This window comes from Crinia signifera, chromosome 5, assembly GCF_055691185.1.
Source record: "Crinia signifera chromosome 5, ASM5569118v1, whole genome shotgun sequence".
Taxonomy (NCBI): domain Eukaryota; kingdom Metazoa; phylum Chordata; class Amphibia; order Anura; family Myobatrachidae; genus Crinia; species Crinia signifera.
Genome location: NC_139221.1, coordinates 155,898,246 through 155,923,701, shown reverse-complemented (window position 1 = coordinate 155,923,701; position 25,456 = coordinate 155,898,246). Strand labels below are relative to the sequence as shown.

The window sequence follows — 25,456 nt, the reverse complement described above, 5'->3', positions numbered from 1 at the left end:
TATTTGGGTGGTCCAGTCAGATTTCAGAAGTCATTAAATACACAAGTTAGTTGTGAGTATATTTAGCCTCCTAATATCTCCTCATTAAGTTGTTAGATGTCTCTCAGCACGCCAGATGTAGTGTAAAGAGGCCTGGTGTTACTGTGAAAGTGAAATGCCTGCCTTCTTGCTCGTTACTCTTTTCACCAAGCACAATATTCTGGGTATAACAAATAGGTCTGCATGAAATAGGAATGCTGTCCGGGAACAACAGGCTACTGAGCCAACTAAAGAGCCCATTCATCAAAGCCTTGTTTGAAGAATTTTCTCATTTTTGCCTGTATTTTGAGAACGAATGTTTCCGGTTGTTTCATGAAGCCTGTGTGTCCAAAACAAATGTTATATGTTATGGATAGTAATAAATATGGCATAATTATATGACACAGGGCAAGTAACTATGCATCCACCATTTTCCCAACATGTTTTTGAGTAATACTGGTATTTCAAATATGCTTGTGCAAGTAATACGCTGCAACAAGGAGTTGTACAGGTGTACAGCAGAGTACAATCCCCTGCTGTGAGGCTTTCCAAAATCTATAGGCTTTCCTGACAGTCTTCTTATATTTGGACCATGACCACATTACTACCTAATTAATTATGGCCTTTTTATGCAAATACCTGGATAATATTGATACATTAGGCTTTATGTGTTATCTATCAATGGAGAATTTAGATTCAATTGTTATAATACATACAGTAGATAAGTGTGATACATACACTGAACAGACAAGCTTTTCAATGCTTTAAAGTTACATAAAATATCACAGATATACACAGGGATAGCTAATGTCATAGCTAATGCTTATTTTATAACAACCTATTTAAGAAAACACTATAAAAAAAAGGGTATGATCTAAAAATTAGGAATTCCAGTTCCAGCTTTTATAAAGATATTCCCAAAATAGGTAGCATCGCCTCTATAGACTATAGGCAGTAATGTACCTCCTTCTGCACCTGGTCCTGCATCTTTGCAGGCAGAGGGTGTGGGATGGCGGGCAGGGCTATTAGCATATGGGAACGCCCAGCGTTTCATTCCCATGAGAATGCTGGGCTTTCTCTTGCTAATTAGGGCATGGAGGACATGCAGGGAGTGGTCAGCTGGCATCACCGGATGTCAGCTGCCCGCCCACTTGCCCCTGAGCGTACACGCATATGTAAGGTTGCTCAGAGCAACCTTACATATGTGTGCACCTTCTACATCTTTTGATGGTTGGCGACCATTGAAAGATGTGGGACAGTCCCAGTGGCATGCGAATGGCTGTTTATGTAAAACTTCCATTTGCAGCCAGTGCGAACATACGCAGCTTGCTAATGGTGGGCCGGTGTACCACCAATCGCAAGGCGGGATCTGGTTCACTCGCAAGGATGCAAATTTACATCCAAGTGAATGAACCAGAATAAACTCCTCAGTCCAGTTCTTATGACAAGGGAATGAATTTAGCCAGTTACTATGTCTCAATAACAGATCGCTTTCGGTTTCCAATGCTTATTCTCCAGCTTACCCCATGGTTTATCTACCAGTTCAGCATAAAAATAAACTAATCTTCCTATTTACCATGCTACAATTCAGAGGCTTCTACACTGCGTGAATCAATATATATTCCAGATCTAACTACTTTTATTTTGATCTTAGTTTGGTATTAAACATTTCAAAGCAGACAGACAACTTTGCCTGTAGACAGTATGTGTTTTTTTAGTTGGAATCGGCCAAGGTTGCTGCATGTGGTCTAAAACTGCCCAAATGTGTGGCACAGTGGTGACCTAATCAATCTAATATCTGTCATTGGTCAAATATTTGAACTTATGGGGCCACGTGTAATGGTCTTGATTTGGCAATGGCGTTGCTACTGTAAATTACTTTTCAAACCATACAGACAAATTATCAATTGTCTCATTAGGGAACCCTTTAGATTAACATGGGCACAATTTATAATAGGCAACTATAATGTTTAGTCTTCTGGTTAGTGCCACCCACCACTATTAAGCTGAAGGATTGGAACAAAACAGATATTGTATGCGTTGCTTCCCCTGCACTTACAACCCAGCACCCCCACTTCTGCCCCTTGCCCCTCAGCTCAGCCTTGTGATCATTACAGTATATTATCTTCAACTCAAGCTGTAAGTGGTCACTTATAAGAACAGGATTACAATGGGAAATTACCAAAGTAACATGGAATACTATGCTAATTTTATTGTTTGCCATGGTAATTCTGTTTAATTCTTCCTATTATTACTGGTGTAACTTCTTTTAGCAAAACCACAGTGCTTTCCAAGGAAAAATGATTTAAACCTAAACCCAAATGATGAATTCATGTATTTATTTGTTTATCTTCGTCTGGTAAATTAAACATTTTTAGAGCATGCCATACTATTTCCGCATATCTTGAGACATTCCTATATATGTTTTATTACAGGAAATTGAGACATTTATTCAATTGATCCAGTCATTCCTTTATCAGGGGACACTCTAGAACAAACTGAAGGGGCATATAATTAGATATTACAGATTGCAGGAAAATTGTGTTTAAATCTGTACATAAAACATCAATTTAAATTGTTTTTACTAATTTTATATAAAGCCACACACATAAATCTGCTGCAGTGTAACACTAGTAATAGAACACTGCAAATAAACTAAAATAAAACAATAGATCCTAAAGCTATCAATATCATGGATTCGTAGTTTCAAAGAGCTGGATTGTCTTTTTGTATCTATATTATGGGTGCTTATCACTTTTTAAAGCGTATAACAAAAGCTAACACAGATATTGTATAAAGATGCCATTGATTTAAGTATATGTGACAAGTTTAGCAGTCTGACTTATAGTGACAGACTCTATTTCTATCCCTTAGAAAAAAGCAGCTTTAATCATTTGTAGGTTGTATAACTTAATTAGATAAATCATTATAAGAACGTCAAAAGTTCATCCTGACAACTGTTCTGCACACATGTTGCATTGTTAGAATGTCAACACAATGGTACGATGACAGATAATATAAAGCCTGAGGGTAACTTATGCTGTTTGTGTATAGTATGGTATTATAACTGGTCTCTAGTAGAAAACAAAGAAATCACAAAAAGATGTAAATGAATTGAAACATTCTCTGTAAAGTGCTATTTAAATAACAGATACTAAATAACAGATAAAAATATTTAAATTACAAAATGTAGCTGTTTAAAATGACACTGTTTTTATTTGATTTCACTTACAAGGAATATTAATGAAAACATAATATATATGTAAAATGGAGGCACCTCCATATGTATTTATTATTTATTTATTAAGTTTCTTATATAGCGCACACATATTCCGCAGCGCTTTACACAGAATATTAGAACATTCACATCCATCCTTGCCCCAGTGGAGCTTACAATCTACATTCCCTAACACATGTACACGCACACACACAATCTAGGGTTAATTTTGTTGGGAGCCAAATAACCTACCAGTATATTTTTTGAATGTGTGAGGAAACCCACGTAAGTACGGGGAGAATATACAAACTCCACACAGTTAGGGCCATGGTGGGAATCGATGGCACTTATTTGGCACCCATGTGATGAAATCAAATTCACACCAAAAAAAAAAGAACTCAATTTATTTGTTTTTATTCTCGCTCATATGCGCACGCTGCAGAACATACGTGTGAACCCTCAAACTGCAGTCAATTTCTGGAAAATATAACCACAGTATGTGTCATGGTGGGGGGCTAGTGACATGGCATTGGGTAGGGGGGGTCCGTACAACAAAGTGGTGTCTGTTCCATTTTTTGGGTGGTTTGCAGAGGCTGCATGGCATCAGATGCAGCTGCTGTGATCTAGGCTGCACGGCAGATAGCTACCCTAGTTACGCTTTATAATTATATTTTGCCTTAATATATGTGAGAAGAGATTTCACACTATGTGCAACTGGATAATAAATTAAAAAAGCAATTATACAGTACCTGCACATCATTCATTCACAAAGATGGAATTCTGCCTTGCAAAGCTTACAGTCTGATTCAGGCTTGATCGGAGGGGGCTGAATTCGGGGTCTGAGCATGCATGGATATGCGCATTGGCAGACCCCCCCCCCCCCCCCCTGTGCGAATGGTTTGCTGGTGGGTGTTCAGCGGGGCGGCGCTTATGCAGTATGCTGATGTGAATTAGACCCTTACTGCAGAAACCAGTGTAGAAACTCTGTAATAACCTAGTGCTTTAGAAGTTGCTGTCTATGAACCCATTCACTAGGTTCCATAGAATGTTCCATGGGTGTCTGCCCAGCAGTGTTGAGGAACTTATTGCTCTACTGTTGGTCATCACTAAGGGATGTATTTACTGTTTCTTGTATAGCACAGCAGATTCTGTTGCGCCTATGTTAATGTCACCCTATTACAGCGATTTTCTTACAGGATAAGACCGCTTTTACATAAAGAGGGGTGGGCTAAGGCAGTGTAGGATGAGGAAAGACTTGGTACATAGATCAGAAAGAGAACAGTGAATTAATAGTGATCAATAATGAATAGAAAAGATACACCTTTGACTAGCATAACAAATCCAATTTTGTGTCCACACTTGTAGTCTCTGGGGGTCAATCAATGTCGATCAATACTGACACACAGCTGAAAGGTAGACTATTGTGTTAGCAATCTTTGTAAACCTCCTAAAGCTATATATTTATTTTCTGTACAGAGAAATAGACAGAACAATGGTTCACCTTTCACCTTTCAATGGTTCACCTTTAAGACAGTATGACATGGTTACACTTTGGTCAACTGTCTTCTCTTTGTGATGTTCACTTTATTCAATAAATTAAATATTGTATTATTGTAATGTTACTATGCTTGTTTTTTTCTGTATTTGTATTATTGTTTTATTTTCATTTAATTCTCATTTTAGCTTGTAGCGACAAATGCCGTAGTTTCCACCATTGGCCAGTGTCAGCTTGCTAAATTGTTTTTATTCATATAAAAGGTTTTCTATGTGTTTACTAGAAACAAAACAAGTTGCATTTTTCTCAACATCCAGAAGATGGCACTACATATTATATGGATTCTGGTTCTAATTTCAAATGTTTGCATTGCTGTATATTTATAACTATACATAACTAAGATAAGGAACACAAAAACAAGACAAGATAAAGGAAACAAACACTTTTTCAATGTCTGTAGATTTTTTTTTCTTTTCCATTGTCAGTTATGTGAGCCAGGGCAGAGCGATACTTGCACTGTGAGGGTACTGTCACTAGACACGTCACATCATCACATCACAAACTGGGGGCAGGGATGCTGGCACCAGGAGGGATGTGCTTGATGGCTCACTAAGGTTGTAGGGTGCGATTTCAGACTTCCTGCAAGCCAAATGTTGGTGCCAACTCCAAGGCCATGCACCCTGGGTGGCGACATCACTCATCCACCCCTATTTGAGGCCCTAATTAACACCTCTAAATATGATAATAGTTCTAAACCACTATATTTCCTTTGCACATTTCCTTTTAGAAATGGCAGCCATCTTTGAATCCTGGTGGACAAATAAACATTGTTCTCACTAAAGTTGAGCTACATGATGAAATACATTAATTACCTGGGGCAGCACGGATGGTGTAATGATTAGCATTACTGAATCACAGCACTGAGATCATGGGTTTGATTCCCATATGGCCCTAACTGTGTTTAATTTGTATATCTGCCCATACTTGTGTGGGTTTCATACAGGTACTCCGGTTTCTTCACACAACCCAAAAATATACTGGTAGGTTAATTGGCTCCTAACCAAATGAACCCTAGAATGAATTTTTATTTGTACATGTGGTAGGTAACATAGATTGTAAACTCCACTGGGACAGGGACTGACGAGAACGTAAAGAGCTGTGGAATATACTCTATAAATAATTAGTAATAATCAAATTTTTAAGGACTGACCAGCTGAGACCTTCCAATACACCGCATGCGATCCTTTCACATGCGATGTATGACATATGACTCCATTCCCCACCACGGGGAGGAGATCAGATGGGCAGCGGGTCTGACATCTAACTTAGAGCTTAGGTCCGATGCACATGGGACCGTGCATCGTACCTGAGGGGGACATCAAACACATCTGATTTCGGCAAAAGGTCAACACAAGCCAGTAGTGTACTGCAGATTACTGTGTGATGCCCCAACCTCCCCAAGGCTGCAGAAGAGGTGGTACTCTTTACCTAGAACGGCGCCCACGATTTTGATCTTAGGCATCGCAAGGTAAAAAATTGCGTTGGTCGCATCGCATGCGACCAAAAAATCGCATGCGATGCGACCGACGCAATTACCGCGATTTTACATAGGAAACAATGTTGAATGGCCCAATTGACCCGATTTTACATAGGGAACAATGTTAAATGGCCCACAGACCCCAAATAGCCACCCTGAAGTGTGAAATGGCCCCCCCCAATTGTTAACGCCACCCCACGATCAACGTCAACCCGAAGCGTGGTGAGCGCAGCAAGCCCGCGAGGGGCGGCGGTAAGCGTCCTCTGACCTTTTCATACCCCCACTATCCACGTCGGCGTGGAGTTGAGAATAGAAAGTGTGGCGAGCCCCGCGAGGGGACACGGATACCTTCACAGGTATCCGTGTCCCCTCGCGGTCTTCACAGGTATCCGCGTCCCCTCACGGGGCTCGCTGCGCTCGCCACGCTTCAGGCTCGGTGGCTCACTGCGCTCGCCACACTTTCTATTCTCAACTCCACGCCGACGTGGATAGTGGGGGTATGAAAAGGTCGGAGGACGCGTACCGCCGCCCCACGCGGGCTCGCTGCGCTCGCCACGCTTCGGGTTGACGTTGATTGTGGGATGGCGTTAACAATTGGGGGGGCCATTTCACACTTCAGGGTGGCTATTTGTGGTCTGTGGGCCATTTAACATTGTTCCCTATGTAAAATCGGGTCAATTGGGCCATTTAACATTGTTCCCTATGTAAAATCGCGGTAATTGCGGTAATCACGTCGGTCGCATCGCATGCGATTTTTTGGCCGCATGCGATGCGACCGACGCGATTTACATTTTAACATGCATTTGTATGTAAAATCGCAGGCATCGCATCGGTCGCATCGCATGCCATTATAATGGCATGCGATGTACATACGATGCCCGCGATGGGCGCCGTTCTAGGTAAAGAGTACCGAAGAGGTAATTACCGTCAGACGGGTCCTTCCTGCTCATCTACTACAGGCAGGGGCATTGCATGGGCTGTGAGCACAATGGAGGAAATGTGCCCACCCCTGGGGCATTGACCCTGTGGCAGGCAACTCCATTGCCTCTAGAAGTTCCACCCCTGTCTAAATACCTATTAAGATACGTTATAAAAGTAAATATTTGTTTACAAAATAAGTACTAAATTAAAGAATGTGCAGGTAAAGAAGGAATTTAAAAAGCATGCTTTGCAATCAAACAAAATCTCAAAGAAATCAGAACTTTGGGCAGAAGACTTTAAGCACAGAAGCAGCTGTCATGCGATACATCCAACACCGTTGGGTTGCCAGGTGTGCAGAAGCTGCAGAACCCTCACCCCCTCATATATGAAAGAGAGAAGTAAATCAGTTCAGCAACACATCTTATAAAAAAAAAAAATTTTAAATATTTATTTTTTACTGAAAATCTCCACCTTTTTTGCCAGTGCTCTATACTTGCCCCCTAGGCTAGAAGTTGCCAACCAGCCCTGGATCTGAACTAACTGATACTTTCCTGTATGTTTAAAAAAAATTTGAATTAAACAACAGAATTATAGTTTATCAGCAAATGTGTGTCAGAAACCCGGTGTATTGCTCTAAAATGATTTAATTGCTCTAAAATAAGGACAATGGAAAACTAAAAATATAGTATCTAAAGTGTTTAACTGTTTCTTAAGGTTGTACTACAGTATGTAAAACACACACCAGCTGGGAAATGTCTTTGTGGGATGATGAATGTCTTTCCTTCCTGTCCTATGACTAGCTAAGGAAACAATTAGGTTAGGGAGCATTTAACTATCGCCTAAAGCCACACAACCTGTGCATATGGCCCTAGTAACACCGCGATGAAGGGAGCGAGCTGTGCACATGTATTAGCTAAACGAGTTAAAGCAAGAAACTTCTAGTCCCATATTCTAAAAGATAATGTTCTTCAAACGGAAGACTCATTGGGGTAAAACAAGAGATCATGAACTGTCCTAGTAAAATAAGGAAGTATTCAGTTATTCAGGAACTAAAGGCAGGCCCAGAGTTTGGTATGAAGCCAGTAAGATCTAAGGTTCCAATATTTATGTGGCAACAGTTTAAGAGAAATAGGCAGAAGAGCATTTTGTAAATGGGCAAAGAAAATTACTTACTACCATACAATTATCTCCAGTCCCCTTTTTCCACTTAAACCTTAATATCATTGTTGATATTCTTTGAAGTTATACATCACACAATTTAAGCATCACGCACCACATTTTATAGGACGGGATGCATCCTGATTCCTGCCACTGATTACATGCATATCAGTATATATCAGTGTCAGACTGGGGAATGAAGGACCAATTTGGGGAAATGCAGTGGCAGAGCCCAAATAAACTGGACACATAGGATTATGTTCCTGTAATTGCAATCCCATATCTAGAGCTTGAAAGGAAACATGGGATATAAATTATGAGAGCATTATGTAAGCCGTACAGAACCTGTTTCATTTTGGCCACACATTCACAATATGTAATAGGTGCAGTTGTCGAGCTGAGACCCCTTCTAATAAAAATATTGCAAGGACATACAACATAGATTGAATCAGAACTCAAAGACGGTCACAAACGTATGTGTAATGAGTCTGTGTCACCAGAAGATGTCAGGCAGTTATTGAAACAACACAAAGAATCTTGCTTGTGAATCAGTTCACATATCACTTAGAGCTCATCCACACAAGTGGTTTTTCTAATTGTGGGGTAGAGGTGTGAAGCATTGAATAGAGGAGAAGTGATAAAGTGCCTGGTACTTTATCACCAGCCAATCAGCTCCTGACTGTTAAGTTACAGGCTGGGATTAAAAAGGGACAGTTAAGAGCTGATTGGATGTTTATAGTACTGGTCACTTTATCACTTCTCCTCCCTTATCAGTGCTTCATACAGCTACCCCACAGTTCTAAATAGAATGTAACTTGAAGAGCGAGTCCATTGACCTTTATGTCTACATTATTTCTTATGGTGACCTCTGGGCTGCATAGATCACTGCTGTCTGTGTGGATAGCAGATGTGTCATGCTTTAGAGCAGGGCTGGGCAACACCGGCTGTCCAGATGTTAATGAACTACACATCCCAGGATGCTTTGCATTAGTTTTGCTATGTGGCCCTGCTGAAACTGATGCAAGGCATGCTGGGATGTGTAGTTCATCAACATCTGGAGGGCCAGTGTTGCCCAGCCCTGCTTTAGAGGTTAACTAAACTATAGTAAGCCTACTGACAGCAATTCTTATATAAGTACAAATAGCCATCATCATCCAAAATGGCTGTCCATCATCCCTAAGGGACGGATACAATGTATAAGATGGAACTGCTCTGATAAATTAACCTTAAGGAACAAGTGGGGGAAATAAAGAAGAAATTTGTGAATAAAGGATAGGATTCCATAAAGTTAGATGGATTAATTAAAGAATTTAAAGATATTCCACAAGAAGACCTTCTAAGTTACAAAAATAAAAACGGAGTCAAGATGAAAAAACCAACATTACTATTTATGTCAACATTTAATAACGAATACAAGCAAGTTGAAAAGAACTTTCAAAAACATTGGTATCTACTAAAAGAGATTATTCTGGGAAAACCCACATTTGTATATAGGAGAGAAGCCAATCTTAAGAACCGTTTAGTAAAAAGCACAGTGGCCGAAAAAAGATCAAATAGGATTAAAACTAAGGTCTTTCATCGGTGCACAAACTGTTTGGTTTGTCGCACACACAAGAGAACCCCAATGAAAATAGAATAATTTTGTTCTAATTCTAATGGTGTAAATTTTAAAATACTAGAGTTTATCACCTGTAATAGCAATAATTGAATATATATTTTGGAATGTACATGTAATTTACAATATTTCAGCCTGACAAGTAGGAAATTAAAAGATAGATGGGGTGAACATCTCATAAATATTAAAACAGGGTACAAGAATCACTCGGTATCTAAGCATTTTAAAGAAAAACACAATTGTTCCGTGGAAGGGATAAAAACTTAGGGTACTTGTTTCCTAGCACGGCGCCCACGATATTAAGTTGTATGACATCGCATCGCATGCCATATGCCCGCATGCGATGCGATTTTAAATTGTATAAGCCCCTATACGATTTTTAATTGTATAAGCCCCCTAATGGGTGCTTACAATGTTAAATGCACCCCCACGCCACCCCCACTATCAACGCCAACCCAAAGCGTGGCGAGCGCAGCGAGCCCACGAGGGGTGGTGGTACATGTCCTCCGACCTTTTCATACCCCCACTATCCATGTCGGCGTGGAGTTGATTTTATATAGTGTGGCGTTGGCGTTGATAGTGGGGGTGGCGTGGGGGGCGCTTTTAACATTGAAAACACCCATTAGGGTGCTTATACAATTTTAAATCGTATACCATTGTATATGGCATACAATGGCATACAATGTGATGGTATACAATTTAAAATTGTTTAACATCCGCTGCCATCGTGTAACATCGCATTGCATCGCATACCATCGTATGCCTTATGGTATGCGATTCGATAGGCGTCGTGCTAGGAAACAAGTACCAAACTTTGGTAGGAATAAAAAAAAAGTAGAAGGCAATTGGAGAGTTAAAGGTAGTGAGGAAGCCCTGGCAAAAAGTGAAATTAAATTGATCTACGAGGTCAGCACAATGGAACCAAATGGTTTAAATGCAGACTTCGAGATTAAGTGGTTTTTATAAATATTCTTACTTATTTATTTATAAAAGTATTAGTTAAGCGCTTTCCCTTGGTATATTTGGTATGTCGAATGAGTGACAAGATGCTTGTGGTGTGAAATCAAATATAAGTTTATTAAATAAAAAAGCAGTGTATATACATGTACATAAGAATAAACGTAAATGATGAGTAAGTAAACCTTGGATGAGCCCCTGTGGGGGAATTGGGCTGCCAGCAGGCTCCTTTTTACCATAAGCCTGTGGGGCTTATGTCTCAAACAGGTTGGGGTGGTGGGTGTGTTGCCAATGATAAGCCCTTGTGGGTATAAGGGGTCAGCAGAACCCTTTAACCATAAGCCTGATGGCTTATGTCTTACGGAGGCAAATGGGCGTGTGGGTGGGGGAAGGGGTATGCCTGTGAGGCGGGTGGGTGGTGCACAGTAGTCCAGAAAACACAGAAATCACAGGGGGCTGGTGGCAAAGTCAATGGATGGCTGGGTGGGCAGTGCTGGGTGGCGGCGTCCCGCTCCCAGAGATCTTACCCAGTCAGGCAACTTGCAGAGTGTTCGCAGCGGTGCTGTGCTGGATTTCCGGGCTGCTGTAGCCAGTCCAAGGTGAGAGGTGCTCACCCGGCCGGCAGTGATGTTGGAGCCGCTCTGATGTGAGAGGACGCGGCTTCCACGAGTGCGTCCCGGACGCTATTTCCGGGTTCAGCGTGATGACGTCACTGGGGGAATCCTTGACAAAGGCCCTAGCGGCTGAAACGCATTGGGCACTGCAACATTCAACAAGCATCTCCTACAAGCACCAAAGTCTTTTCCGGACCGGAGTCGCCAGCACACTCCACCAGTGACGTATGCACCCATTTGTACCTCTAGCCTGTTGCCTCCATAAGTGTGCTTCTGACTCAAAAGTGTTTGTCTCCTATCTCTCCATGTGCACCTATCATCCCCCATATGTACTTCGGTCTGACAAAGCATGCTACTGACTGTCATCCGAATGAGTGGCTCTGCCTCCTACCTACCCATGTGTTCCTATTATCTCCCATCCCCTTGTATTTCCTTCCCCTACCTTTAATTCTGCCTTGGCTACCATCCCTACTGTGGTTTTGACCACTCCCCAAGGTTAGTGGCTACTAATCCGAAGTAACAGAGATTAATATATGACAAAAGAGAGCCAAGCAGTAACAATGTAATTGAAGAAAGTCAAATTTAAAACAAAAACAAGTGCAGGGACTATTAAAGGTGCAGGGCCCCTTCCCTCCTGTTGTCAAAGCCCTCTTCTCTTTACATTTCACTCACAGCTCTCCCATACTCATACACTCAGTGACCATCTTCGTCCACATATTCATCTCCAACTTTGGCCACCAGTCCCTAGTAGTATGTTGGTCGGGATGCAGTTCAAATCCCGGCGGTCTGAATCCCAGCATTCAAAATCCCAACGCCGGATTCCCGACCGCCAAAATCCAGACTGCCAAAATACAGACATTTTCTCCCTCCGTGGGTGTCCACGACACCCACAGAGGGAGAATAAATTAGTGTGCAGAGTGTAGCAAGGCACCAGGCCTGCTGCGTGGCGAGTGCAGCGAGCCCGCAAGGGAGGGCAATCCACGTCCCCCCCTTGTCTGGATTTCGTCGGTCGGGATTCCGGCATCGGGATTTTGAAAGCCGGGATTCCAACCGCTGGGATTTCATATCAATCCCCGTTGGTCAAGTCCTCACTACTTACATTTAAGCTGTAATGTGCATTGAATTGTGGTATTCATTTTACCTGTACTCTATTTTGTTATTCATTTACTGTAATGTTAAGTTTGTCTCACTGTACTGTTTCTTTGAACGGAGCTGCGAAACACTTGTGGCGCCTTATAAATAAAATTATTATAATAATAATAATAGAGGGTGGCCGGTGTGAGATAGATTATACACAGGGCGAATCCATAGTAAACGTGTCTGTCATGGTCAGCACATATCTTTTTGAAGAGTTCTTCAATTACAATTTTAATTTTGCATTACCATTATGTTGAAACGGAAAGCAAATATAGGTTGTAGTATGTGCAAATTATAAATTGCTCCCATGCAAAGCTGGAGCGGGTCACTAGTTTTATAGAAGTTGTTTTTGTGTTTTTCTTCATTTCAAACATAGATTTTTTTTTTAATTCTTTAGCTCATGATAGCTTCTTGGACATTAGTTTTGGTACTTCTACTGACTTAATGAAACCTGACTATTGCTATTTTTGCTAACATAAGAACATTGTTTTTCTTGACCTCTGACTTATGACCCTGGCTACCTCTCTGCTGTGTGATTTGGTAGCTTCCTTTGTTATCTAGCCCTGGCTAGTAAGTGACTCTGATTATACTTCAGCAAATGTCCCTAGATATACTGTCTGTCTGATCTCAAAAGGAACACAAGAAAAATGTGCAGACCCTGGGGCATTTGATTAGTGGAATGGACATTCTGGCTTAAAGAAAAAGACAGTTGCTTTAGGTGCAGATCACACTAAGCCTAGAACCCCAGCTGGTGTTCCTCAACAGGACTTTAGGTGACATATGTCACACTTGCATGCTGAACCATAGAGATCAGTTGATTGTAATCTGAAAGATGGTAAAACGTAGAAATCACATCAATTATTTATCAAAATGTCTTTATAGTAATATTTCTGTAATCATTATGGAGTCTTTTTCCTACTTATTGATTCACTTTAAATTATTAAAAAAGATCACACTTATCCATACTCTAATCACAGCTGCCATAACTGTACATGAGCACCTGTACCAGCCCTATACTTCATGCAAAGAACATCCAGCTACGAGGTGTACAGTTGCACGAGGAGAGTCTCTAGAGAAGTCTATTCCTGCAGTTGGGTCTGGAGCATTTACAGTGTAATAACACAAACCATACGTTCCACAGCTGGACTTGCATTCAGCTCTGCATTAGCCCCATAGGAGGTTCCAGGTTTAAAGCAGTGTCATCTTGGATATGCAGTGTGTCTTCTTATTGGACAGCATGAGAGAAGGAGGCCCGTGAGCAATCTCCATTTGAGCCCACTCTTTTATAGCTAGCAGTGATGTAGACTCTGGGCACTAGCGTCACTAGGGGACCCTAGCACTGTTCCAGAGTCTACTGTCAATGTACAGGTCTTACTGTTCATGCACGAAAGGCTGGGAAAATGGCCCCTGCTTCATTTTTCTGTAAAGATGCTGCTGCCGTCGAGGCTCTATGGAGGGTACGTATTGAAAATAACATGGGTACAGGGTGTGCCAGCAGTGATGGTATTTGGACCTGCCATTACTTTCAGTGGTATGTCTTTTGCACCATTGGGAGAATGACATGTATATTCACACTAAAACAAAGAAATTCAAATTTAGATGTTTAAATATTTGCCAATTGTAAAGACTGGATCTACTATGGTGGCAGCAATGTCCATTTTAGTTGAGCAGTGGATTCCTATTTCACTGCCGGGCTCTCGCAGCTCAGAATCAGCGGTGGGTGATGGACCTGAGCCGCGGCGCCTGCTCCGTCTCTTACCCCTTGGCTGTATCTCAATCTGTGCAGCCAGCTGGACTGTACCTCCGTGTACCATCTCCTCGCAGCGGCTAGATGTTGGTTTGCGCTGGGCGACACTCTGCCACAGTGTCTATCGTACTGCTGCACTGTACCACTCTGGGACAGACGGACTCCTGGGGCGAAATGTAATAGGGTGTGATTTTTGGACGAGTTCCAAACTCGCCAGAAATCGCACCTTTAAAAATCGCGTTTTTTGCCGCAAATTCGCATATGTAATGAGATGTGAATTAGCAGCAAAAAATGCGATTTGCCGCGATTTCGGGCGATTTTTAGTCATGAAAATGTGCGCATTTTTAGTCATGAAAATTTGCGCATTTTCATAAATGCGATTTTGTGCAAAAAAAAAAAGTTTAAAAAAAAACGGCGTGGGGTCCCCCCTCCTAAGCATAACCAGCCCCGGGCTCATTGAGCCGGACCTAGTTCCAAAAATACGGGGGGACAAAAAGCATAGGGGTCCCCCGTATTTCTGAAACCAGCCCCGGACTCTTGGACCGGTCCTGGTTCCAAAAATACGGGGGACAAAAAATCTGGGGGTCCCCCGTATTTTGAAACCAGCACCGGGCTCCAACAGCCCACGGTGTCATGCCACAGCCGGGGGACACTTTTTATACAAGGTCCCCCGGCCAAAACATGAGCACCGTGGCTGGTCAGCCTTGGACGGGGTACCTGGAGGAGTGGGGACCCCCCCCCAATAAAGGGGTCCCCCCCCAGGCTTCACCCGTCCAGGGCTGAAGCCCGGGGCTGTCACCGGCATCCGTAGCCAGTGGACGCCGGCCTGATAGGGTTAAATCGATCATACGTTACATTGCTTTATACCGGAGAACTACAAGTGCCAGCAGACCTCCCCCGCATGCTGGGACTTGGAGAACCACAAGTCCCAGCATGCGGGGCATTAATGGGCCCGCTGGGACTTGTAGTCCACCTGTAAAAAGAATGTTTATAAAAAACACACACACACACAGAGAAGTAAAAGTTTATTACACACACACACCTCACTTTTACACCAGCGTTACTTACCATTCCTGGATCCAGCGCTGGTCTGGCTGCTTTACAGCCGGCTCCCCCCGCACTGACAGGCAGCGGGCTTTCTCCGTTGCCTCTAACAGCTTCTGTAGCGCTGTCCCAGTGCTACAGAGGCTGAGAGCGCGATTGGCTGAGCTACAGTATGCGTCTCCATGGAGACGCATAGCTCAGCCAATCAGGACTGAGCTATGCGTCTCCATGGAGACGTATCGGCCAATTGCGCTCTCAGACTCTGTAGCGCTGGAACAGCGCTACAGAAGCTGTTAGAGGCAACGGAGAAAGCCGGTTCTCCCCGCTGCCTGTCAGTGCGGGGGGAGCCGGCTGTAAAGCAGCCAGACCAGCGCTGGATCCAGGAATGGTAAGTAACGCTGGTGTAAAAGTGAGGTGTGTGTGTGTAATAAATAGAGACAGGATTATATGCAATATAAAAAGCTTGAAATATGCATGCAAATATGCATGAAAAATACTTAAAATATGCATGAAAAGTGTTAAAATATGCTACATTAAATAATAATAAAAAGTCATTTTTAACTTATTTATTTAAAAATCAGCATCCTATTAGTTGCAAATAATCCTCAAAAATAGGCCCACAGCACCTGCAGATGTTTAGTGCTGTACACAGGATTTTTTTTCTTCCAGGCTGCTACAGCAGACAGCAGCATCCTAGACTCTTCTGTTATCAACTACACAGACCCTCATCTCCAGCGCAGATGGATCAAATGTCAGCATAGCATGTGAAAGCGGCGCAGTGGAAGGCTTTCTCCCTGTGCCGCATACTCACTGTGACCCGGAGTTTCCTCCGCGCCGTGTGATGTCACAATCCTTCCGCCCACCTCCTCTGCTGCAGAAGTCTCTCTCTTGGCGTAAAGTCCCAGGCCAGGGCAGGCAAAAGTTCAGGAGCTTTGTGGCATAACCCGCCCCGACTGACTTTTATTAAAATAGATTGGCAGCCTGGAGCAATGTCCCCCACACTGCGCACATATTGGCCCGGCCTGCACACTCTACCACGACCTGGCCAGCAGGAGGGCAAATCAGTGCTGTGATTCATGGGTGGAAAGGTGGTGGGTCCTAAAATATGGACCATCACTAGATTTTAGGTAAAATATGCAATCACAAGTGAGAATGGGCAAAATATGCGAATGCATATGCAAACATGCAAATGCATATAATCCTGTCTCTAGTAATAAACTTTTACTTCTCTGTGTGTGTGTGTGTTTTTTATAAACATTCTTTTTACAGGTGGACTACAAGTCCTAGCGGGCCCATTAATGCCCCGCATGCTGGGACTTGTGGTTCTCCAAGTCCCAGCATGCGGGGGAGGTCTGCTGGCACTTGTAGTTCTCCGGTATACAGCAATGTAACGTATGATTTAACCCTATCAGGCCGGCGTCCACTGGCCACGGACGCCGGTGACAGCCCCGGGCTTCAGCCCTGGACGGGTGAAGCCTGGGGGGGGGGGACCCCTTTATTGGGGGGGTCCCCACTCCTCCAGGTACCCCGTCCAAGGCTGACCAGCCACGGTGCTCATGTTTTGGCCGGGGGACCTTGTATAAAAAGTGTCCCCCGGCTGTGGCATGACACCGTGGGCTGTTGGAGCCCGGTGCTGGTTTCAAAATACGGGGGACCCCCAGATTTTTTGTCCCCCGTATTTTTGGAACCAGGACCGGTCCAAGAGTCCGGGGCTGGTTTCAGAAATACGGGGGACCCCTATGCTTTTTGTCCCCCCGTATTTTTGGAACCAGGTCCGGCTCAATGAGCCCGGGGCTGGTTATGCTTAGGAGGGGGGACCCTACGCCGTTTTTTTTTTATAAAAACACTTTTACACATTTTTATTAACAGGACCATGCACAGATCTCAATGATCTGTGCATGGTTCTGTCAAATTCGCCTGTCAGAACCTGGTCTATTGTTTTTGCGATTTTTGGTAACATTTACCAAAAATCACACCCTATTACATTTGCGAGTTGTATACTTTATAATGGGAAAACATCTGGATGCGAATTGAAATGTGACTAAAAATCGCACTTCTAAAAGTGCGATTTCGCGGTAAAAAGTGTGATTTTTTACCGCGATTTTCAACCTATTAAATGTGCGATTTTCGGAAAATGTGCGATTTCGGCCGTTTTTGACCCAAAATCGCACATGTCCAAAAATCACACCCTATTACATTTCGCCCCTGCTGTATGGGAGTATGTTGGTAGGGTATCGGGAGCACTCCTCAGGACGCGGTTCGTCGCACACAGGGCGGCTTTTTCAAACCAGGATGGTAAGGGAAGTGTGCTTATTGTACATGCATGACAGCCAACCTAACGCAAATTCTTTCTCCATCCTCTAAAGGAGTAGGATGCACCCATGAGCGTCCCTATGTGCCGCTACAAATTTACAACTTTTATAAATAGATATATATATAGAGGTTATAAATATATATATATATATATATATATATATATATATATATAAAGAGGTTATAAATAAACGTACTACTACTACTACTACAACTTATTATATTTACCCTTTCTATCAGAATTTTTCCTTGATGCTTGTTTTGTGGTTGATCGTTACATAACAATACCTTTTTTTTTTTAACAGTATTTAAATATAATCAATAAAATATATTTTTAACTCGTTCTACTGCATATTAAACAGTATACACTACTAAATTCTAATGGGCCCTACACACATGCCGATGTTTGTAGGGCGACCTAGCTGTGCTATGTCGGGCCGTTCTGCTCAGCACACAGAGCTGACAGCCAACACACAGAGCGAGCTGTCAGCTCTGTGTGCTAAGCGAGCAGACAGCGCCAGTGTTCTCCGGTGGGAGAACCCTGCCGATGCCGATATTGATGGACACTGTCCATCAATCTCAGCCAGCGACAAAGACGCGCAGGGACGCGCATTTCTGTCGATATAGCCCCCACACACACACCGATGTGAGGGCATTTTCTAAGCGACTTCGCCAAACTAAGCAAAATCGCTTAGAAAATGCCTTAATATCGGCATGTGTGTAGGCCGTATAAGGGGTACATTTTACAAAAGCTTCTAAAAATGAGTCATTTTGCTCAAAATATCAGATTCTGTTTATTATAATTATTATTATTATTATTATTATTATTATTATTATTATTATTATTATTATTATTATCTAGGATGCCATAGAAATATGATAGGTTGGACAACCTCACTTTTTTCATTTTTAGAAGCTTTAGTAAATATACACTTTATTTTGCTTTTTGAGGATTTGAGATTCTAACTACAAACCTAATAAAATACCTTAATTTTAAAGTTTAAGCCAGTCTATCCTTTTACATTTAGGGCCAGATGTATCAAGCTTCAAAAAGTGATAAAATGGAGCGTGATAAACAGCCAGCCAATCAGCTCCTACTTGTCATGTTATAGGCTGGGTTTGAAAAATGACAAGGAGGAGCTGATCGGCTGCCTATTTATCACTCTTCACTTTATCATTTTTTTTTTTTTTTTAAGCTTGGTACAGTACATTATGGCCCTGAATGTACTGAATAGAAAAGATTGTGTTGTATGCTTATGGTGCAGATTCAATTACACACAAGCAGCTGTGTACATACAAGCAATTAGAGTTAAGGCCCCCACACACTAGAACGATTTTTTGGCCGATTGTCCAATTTCCGACCGATATATCGGCTGATTTTTAACGATATATATCAGATGATTGGTCGGAAATTGGACAATCGACCAAAAAATCGTTCTAGTGTGTGGGGCCTTTAATCATTCCTCTTTGCACCATCATGGGTTGTAAGCAGAAATGAACAAGATATCACAGGAAGCTTCTTTTCTGCCAGTTTGCATGTAATTGAATCATGTTAAGATTTCAGAATATTAGCAAATGAACAAGAAAAAAAATTCGGTACTCTTTACTTATCACGGCGCCCATCGCGGGCATTGAATGCACTAAAAAATCGGGTGCGACGCGACCGACGCGATGCCCGCGATGCCCGCGATTTCCCATAGGGAACAATGTTAAATGTCTCAATTGACCCGATTTTCCTGTTCAATGCCTCAATTGACCCGATTTTTCCATAGGAAACAATGTTAAATGGCCCACAGAGGCCAAATAGGCACCCTGAAGTGTGAAATGGCCCCCACAATTGTTAACGCCACCCCACGATCAACGCGAACCCGAAGCGTGGCGAGCGCAGCGAGCCCGCGAGGGGGGGCGGTACGCGTCCTACGACCTTTTCATACCCCCACTATCCACGTCGGCGTGGAGTTGAGAATTGAATAGTGTGGCGAGCGCAGCGAGCCACCGAGCATGAAGCGTGGCGAGCGCAGCGCGCCCCGCGAGGAGACGCGGATACCTGTGAAGCCCGCGAAGGGACGCGTTTACCTGTGAAGGTATCCGCGTGCGCTCGCCACGCTTCGGGCTCGGTGGCTCGCTATGCTCGCCACACTATTCTATTCTCAACTCCACGCCGACGTGGATAGTGGGGGTATGAAAAGGTCGTAGGACGCGTACCGCCGCCGCTCGCCACGCTTCGGGTTGACGTTGATCGTGGGGTGGCATTAACAATTGTGGGGGCCATTTCACACTTCAGGGTGGCTATTTGGCCTCTGTGGGCCATTTAACATTGTTTCCTATGGAAAAATCGGGTCAATTGAGGCATTGAACATGGAAATCGGGTCAATTGAGACATTTAACATAGTTCCCTATGGGAAATCGCGGGCATCGTGTCGGTCGCGTCGCACCCGATTTTTAGTGCATTCAATGCCTGCGATGCCCGCGATTTTTTTACCTGTGATGCCCACGATCAAAATCGTGGGCGCCGTGCTAGGTAAAGAGTACCAAAAATTCTAATAAATTTCTATTTGGTACATTTTGGTTTAATTTTTCCTTAAAGTTAGATAGAAATATTATAATATATGCAGTGTTGACATACAGTATATAGTACAATACGCTTCTTTTAAATACTAGCCTTATTTGTATGCAGCTGCCATTACAGTGCCCTACATAATACAAGTTACATCTTCTCACACTGGATTTCTTCCAGGCTTCTCTGAACAGCCACAGACTTGTGCAGGAAAATGAAAGGTTTTGCCAAGCCATGCTTACAGAAAATTAGGTATACATACAAAGTAGTTCAGATAGAAGATAGTTCATGTTGACAAACTGCTACTTAACTCAATTTCTAAAAGTTGGATATTTTCACAAATACTTTATATAACTTTATGAGTTAAAACTCAAGGACATTTAAGAAAATTATTATTTTCATTAAAAAAAGCTTTCACTTTTGTTCAGTTTCTATAATAGTCAGTTTACCATACTGTACCTCCCAACTGTCCCGATTGCAGCGAATCAGAATTTAAGATAAAAAAGTTGTGGCGGAGTGAGGTAGGTATCAGAAGTTGCCCAAAATTCAAAAAAAAGTCAGTGGAGTCCAAACACGGCAATTTGAGTCCTATGTGCCATCTGAGGGAGTGGCTGATGTATAGTGCCCACCTGCAACCTCACAGTGATTTGTATCCATTTGAAACAGGAAGTTTTAAACCGAAGACAATTAATTAGGGACCTGATGGTCAGATGAATGAGCGGGTAAGTTCAATTGTAGTCACCATGGATCTGCAAAATCAGCACCACCATGGTTGCAGGTGGGCACTATACATCAGCCACTCCCTCAGATGGAGCACAGGACTCAAATTGCTGTGTTTGGACTCCACTGACTGGGACTATTACGTTGTGGACAGTGCAGGTTACATACCCACCCAATTTTGGGCTACTTTATCCACGTGAGATCTGGAATTTATATTGTGTTTTTTATGCATTATCACTGAGTGATATATTATGAATCTACGATTTATTATTGTCTTATTAAAATTCACTCAATTTTTATAAATTAATTCACCTATTATTATTATTATTATTATTATTATTGAGCGCTGCTTCCTGTTGTTCTTTTTTTGGCTTTTGTACTTCTAGGGGACAGACCACCCCCTTTCAAGCAGCAGCTTTCTTTAGTGAGTAACTCCCGAGTCAGCGCTCTTTGGTCTGTAACCTTGTGTTGCAAACCATTTGCTTTCTGGTATTCTCATAATGTAACCCTCTGAATGCAAGTGAGTTGGGGTCTGACTAGAGGTAGTTTAGGAAGTGCTGGGAAACTGCATGTATCTGCACTTTCTTCTTAATATTCCTTACTTGTTCTTGGATGCAGATTTTCAACGCCCATCGGTTTTCCTGATGTACCAAAAGCTGTAGGGGAATTCCAACATATAGATCACTGATGTTGTGGGGCAATTGATAAATTGCTTGATTTTGTATTCCTTCGTTTTTTATTTATTCTGAAAGGCCTTCCTATTAGATTGGAGGTATTGACAGATATTACAATGACCACATTTAAAACTGCCCATGCACTTAGGCATCATCATGGAAGGGTCAATCTTTCCTCTCGACATGCTGGGAGCTAACAAGTCTTTCAAGTTCTTGGATTTTTGAGAAACACTACTTGTGAACTTGTGGGTAGATGATCTTTAAATACCGGGTCCATCATCAGAATCAGTGCAGTGTTTATTGAGTGCTTCCCTAATAACTTTCTCATAATGGTTATATGTAGTTATGAAGTTGTGTCCTGTATTTTTAGGTTATTTTCTGTTATAGCTGAGAATGGCATTTCTTCCCAGTTGTTTGGCTCTCTGGTCTACTTTGTCCATTATACAGTATGTGTCAGATTTCCCTTCTCTTTGAATCTATCAGAGTAGATCATCATATGGGTATCTCTGACTTCCTTTAGATTGCAGTTGCGCGTTATTCTGTGGAATATTGAGAATCGTACGTTATCATCAAGTTCTGAGATTGGTCCATCCCAAACAATTAAAATATTGTCTATATAAATGTAAAAATATAAAAAATGTGTATATATATATATATATATATATATATATATATATATATATATAGACGGTATTGCGGCGGCACTCGGTCAAATAAAACACAAAAACACACAGAAACGGCCTGATTGCAATCAGGCCGTTTCTGTGTGTTTTTGTGTTTTATTTGACCGAGTGCCGCCGCAATACCGTCTATGTTCAGCAGCTCCGTGGTAGGAGTTACTGGTCGGAAGGCACCGGGAACAGTTTGCACAGTATGCAGTGAGTGCCAGAACCATATCATCGTATATATATATATATATATATATATATATATATATATATATATATAATCAGCAGATGTGGAGGTAACCTTGCCGGCTCCAACGAACAGCACTTCAGGATTTAGAAAGAATGTGTTTATTACAACGTTTCGGGCGGCTTGCACCCCGTCGTCAGGTGAACAGCAATCGTTCACCTGACGACGGGGTGCAAGCTGCCCCGAAACGTTGTAATAAACACACGTTCTTTCTAAATCCTGAAGTGCCGTTCGTTGGAGCCCGCAAGGTTACCTCCACATCTGCTGATTATATTATTTCTGAAAAGGCACTCAGGTTCATTAACTCTATGTGGCTGAGTGCCGGATCGACTCAGGATATATATATATATAAATAATCGACAGTTCTTCTGACCTGACCTCAACGAGAAGAAAGCCACCTCTTCTCTTTGGGTGCATACACACTCTATGACTTTTTCGACCAAGATCGTTCATTTTGGCCCTTCTGAACAATATTGGTCAAAATGTCGTTCAGTGTTTCTGCTATGAACCACAAATGATGATGCGTGTACCCGCGGGTCGTTCATCAAGGTTGTTCATTGACTGTGCAGGCAGCTTAATTTAGATATCTTTTTTTTTTAATCTTCGTTGGACAAATAGTTCAGTGTGTATGCACATCTTTCGTCCAGAACACGGGGGAATTTCTTGGTCACCAATATCTCTCAGTGCATACATCTTCCAGAGTGTATGCACTATAAGAGAAACCCAAGTTGCTTTACTATAGCATTTCCTGCGAGGCCTAAATACAGTAAATCTGTGTATTTTTCCGGTAACTTATATGTACTTTTTAAAAACAGATTAGTAATGTAAGTTTATGAATAACTTGTAGTATATTTGTCAGCTTAGTAAGTAAATGGCGTAATCAGTGTCTTGTATTATATAGAACAGAGGAAGACCTGTTTTGTTGCATTTGCTACTTTTTGCAAATGATAGTATAACACCTAAGTCTTTCCAAATGAAAATCATCCAAACTTTGTTTCCTTGTTATTGTATCCATACCGCTCAGTGATCCAAAACCCCTCCCACTGAAGGAGAGGAAAGGCTACATTTCATCAGCTGACAGTTTTTGACAAACGTCCTACTTGTTATCCTAGCTCAGAGAGGAACAATGTGGTCTGCCTGGGATCACATAGAAAAAATTGCCGAAATAATTTAAGCACAGCCTGTAGCAAATACAAAGCACATGCTTAGCTTAGTTTAAAAGGTCAGGTTCTTGCTTACCTTTAATTTGCATATTTTCCTAACCTTGGGGAAAAGGATAAAAGTGCCTACCTGTTTTGATTTACAAGAAAGGGATACTGTTTTTAAAAAATGCTTGAAGATTCAATGAACCGCTATGGATTACTATACAATATCATTTCAGAAGCATCATAAAATCAGGATTAAGGTATGTGAGTGGTTTGTACATTTAACAATGTGTCCCTTTTTCTAAAAACCCTTATGGTGATAAAAATGTTGTTGAAAAAAAGTTTTCTGTAATGGCAGCAGATTCATTCAAAGGCTTGTAAAGTAGTAAGAGGACTGACTCGTACTATAATTCTGGTATTTATTTATATATTTGTTGGTTGCTATTAAGAACTGATATTGACCTAGGACTTAACGAACTAATAGCTATTTGATATGACAAATTAACAATTCATGTATCATTATTTTTCCCTGATTATTAGTGAGAAATAATTTATACAAGGAAAGAGTACAATGATTAGCAATATTGCATGTTTTTTTTTATTATCCTCATGATGCTTACTGTAAAGACTTGATGCTGGTGTATGCCATTGTAATTGTGTGTGGGGTCACAAATGTGGTACAATACAAATTAGGAACAAAACAAAAATATATAGATGTAAGGTATGTTTATGCATTTGGTTTACAGTACCATAGTCACCATTACGAAGCATAAAGAAGGCACTGGTGCTGAGTGTATGTCTTTGTAGGGAGTCCCCTATAGTGTCTACAATGTGTGATATGAGACATTACGGCATATATATATATATATATATACAAAATCTGTTCAGCCCGGCACTCCTTGTATGAGTGCAACGTCCAGGGTGCCTTCCGGATAGATTGATATAGTTGTTTAGCCAGGATGCAGACAGCGGCACTCTTCTGGAATTTATAAAGTGCTTTATTTGGTACTCCAACGTTTCGGGGTTCAAGCCCCCGTCTTCAAGGAGAGAAACAACAGTGATACAATACATGGTTAGGTCCTACCTTAAATACCAGAGGCAGGAGGCGTGCAAGTGCGTTCCGTCCGTGGCACGCGTCTCAGCTGTCTTCCGGGTGTCTGAACTTCCGGATTGCGGGTGACGTGGTTGGCGTCAGCGTTGCTAGGCTGCACGCTGCTGCGGCTACGTTTTTAGGTTTGTTTACAATCACCTTAGATACTGCTGTGCTGCGGCCACGGAGGGAGCTATAAACAAAAATAAACAAAAGTGAATAATGAAAATGTGAATAAAAAATGATAACATGTTTGGGACATACGTTTACAGTGCTACATGATTTCTAGTGCACTAAATATTGGTCTATATTACATTATGCACATAACGCTGGTCGGATGCTCAATTATATGGCCATTTGTATATTCCTCTAGTGCCTACTAAACTGACTTATTGCTGGAAATATTATAAGTAGTGGGCCTATATACTCTACATAACAAGATTTAATACTTTGAGAAGAGTTATTCAAATAAAAATGTTCCATGAGAGTCTCTCATTTAACCCCTTGGGGTTGCAGGTGTCCAACAGGTATATCCATTTCATTTCCCTTTGGAGTAGGGTGCCCGCTCGGTCTCCGCCTCTC

The 25,456-nt window shown here is 41.9% G+C and overlaps 1 protein-coding gene across 4 annotated transcripts in view; it reads left to right on the top strand.

The window, feature by feature from the left end:
* Positions 1-25,456, top strand: part of TNS3 (tensin 3) — a 375,154-nt gene that overhangs the window by 53,063 nt on the left and 296,635 nt on the right. Inside the window, exon 1 of one of the 4 annotated variants that reach the window (XM_083188133.1) lies at positions 23,792-24,044. The exons of the other annotated variants lie outside the window; for them this stretch is intronic. Coding sequence (XP_083044259.1) covers positions 23,994-24,044 — 51 coding nt within the window. The 5' untranslated portion in view covers positions 23,792-23,993. Of the gene's footprint in view, positions 1-23,791; positions 24,045-25,456 lie in introns of those variants that run through there. 4 annotated transcript variants of the gene reach the window in all.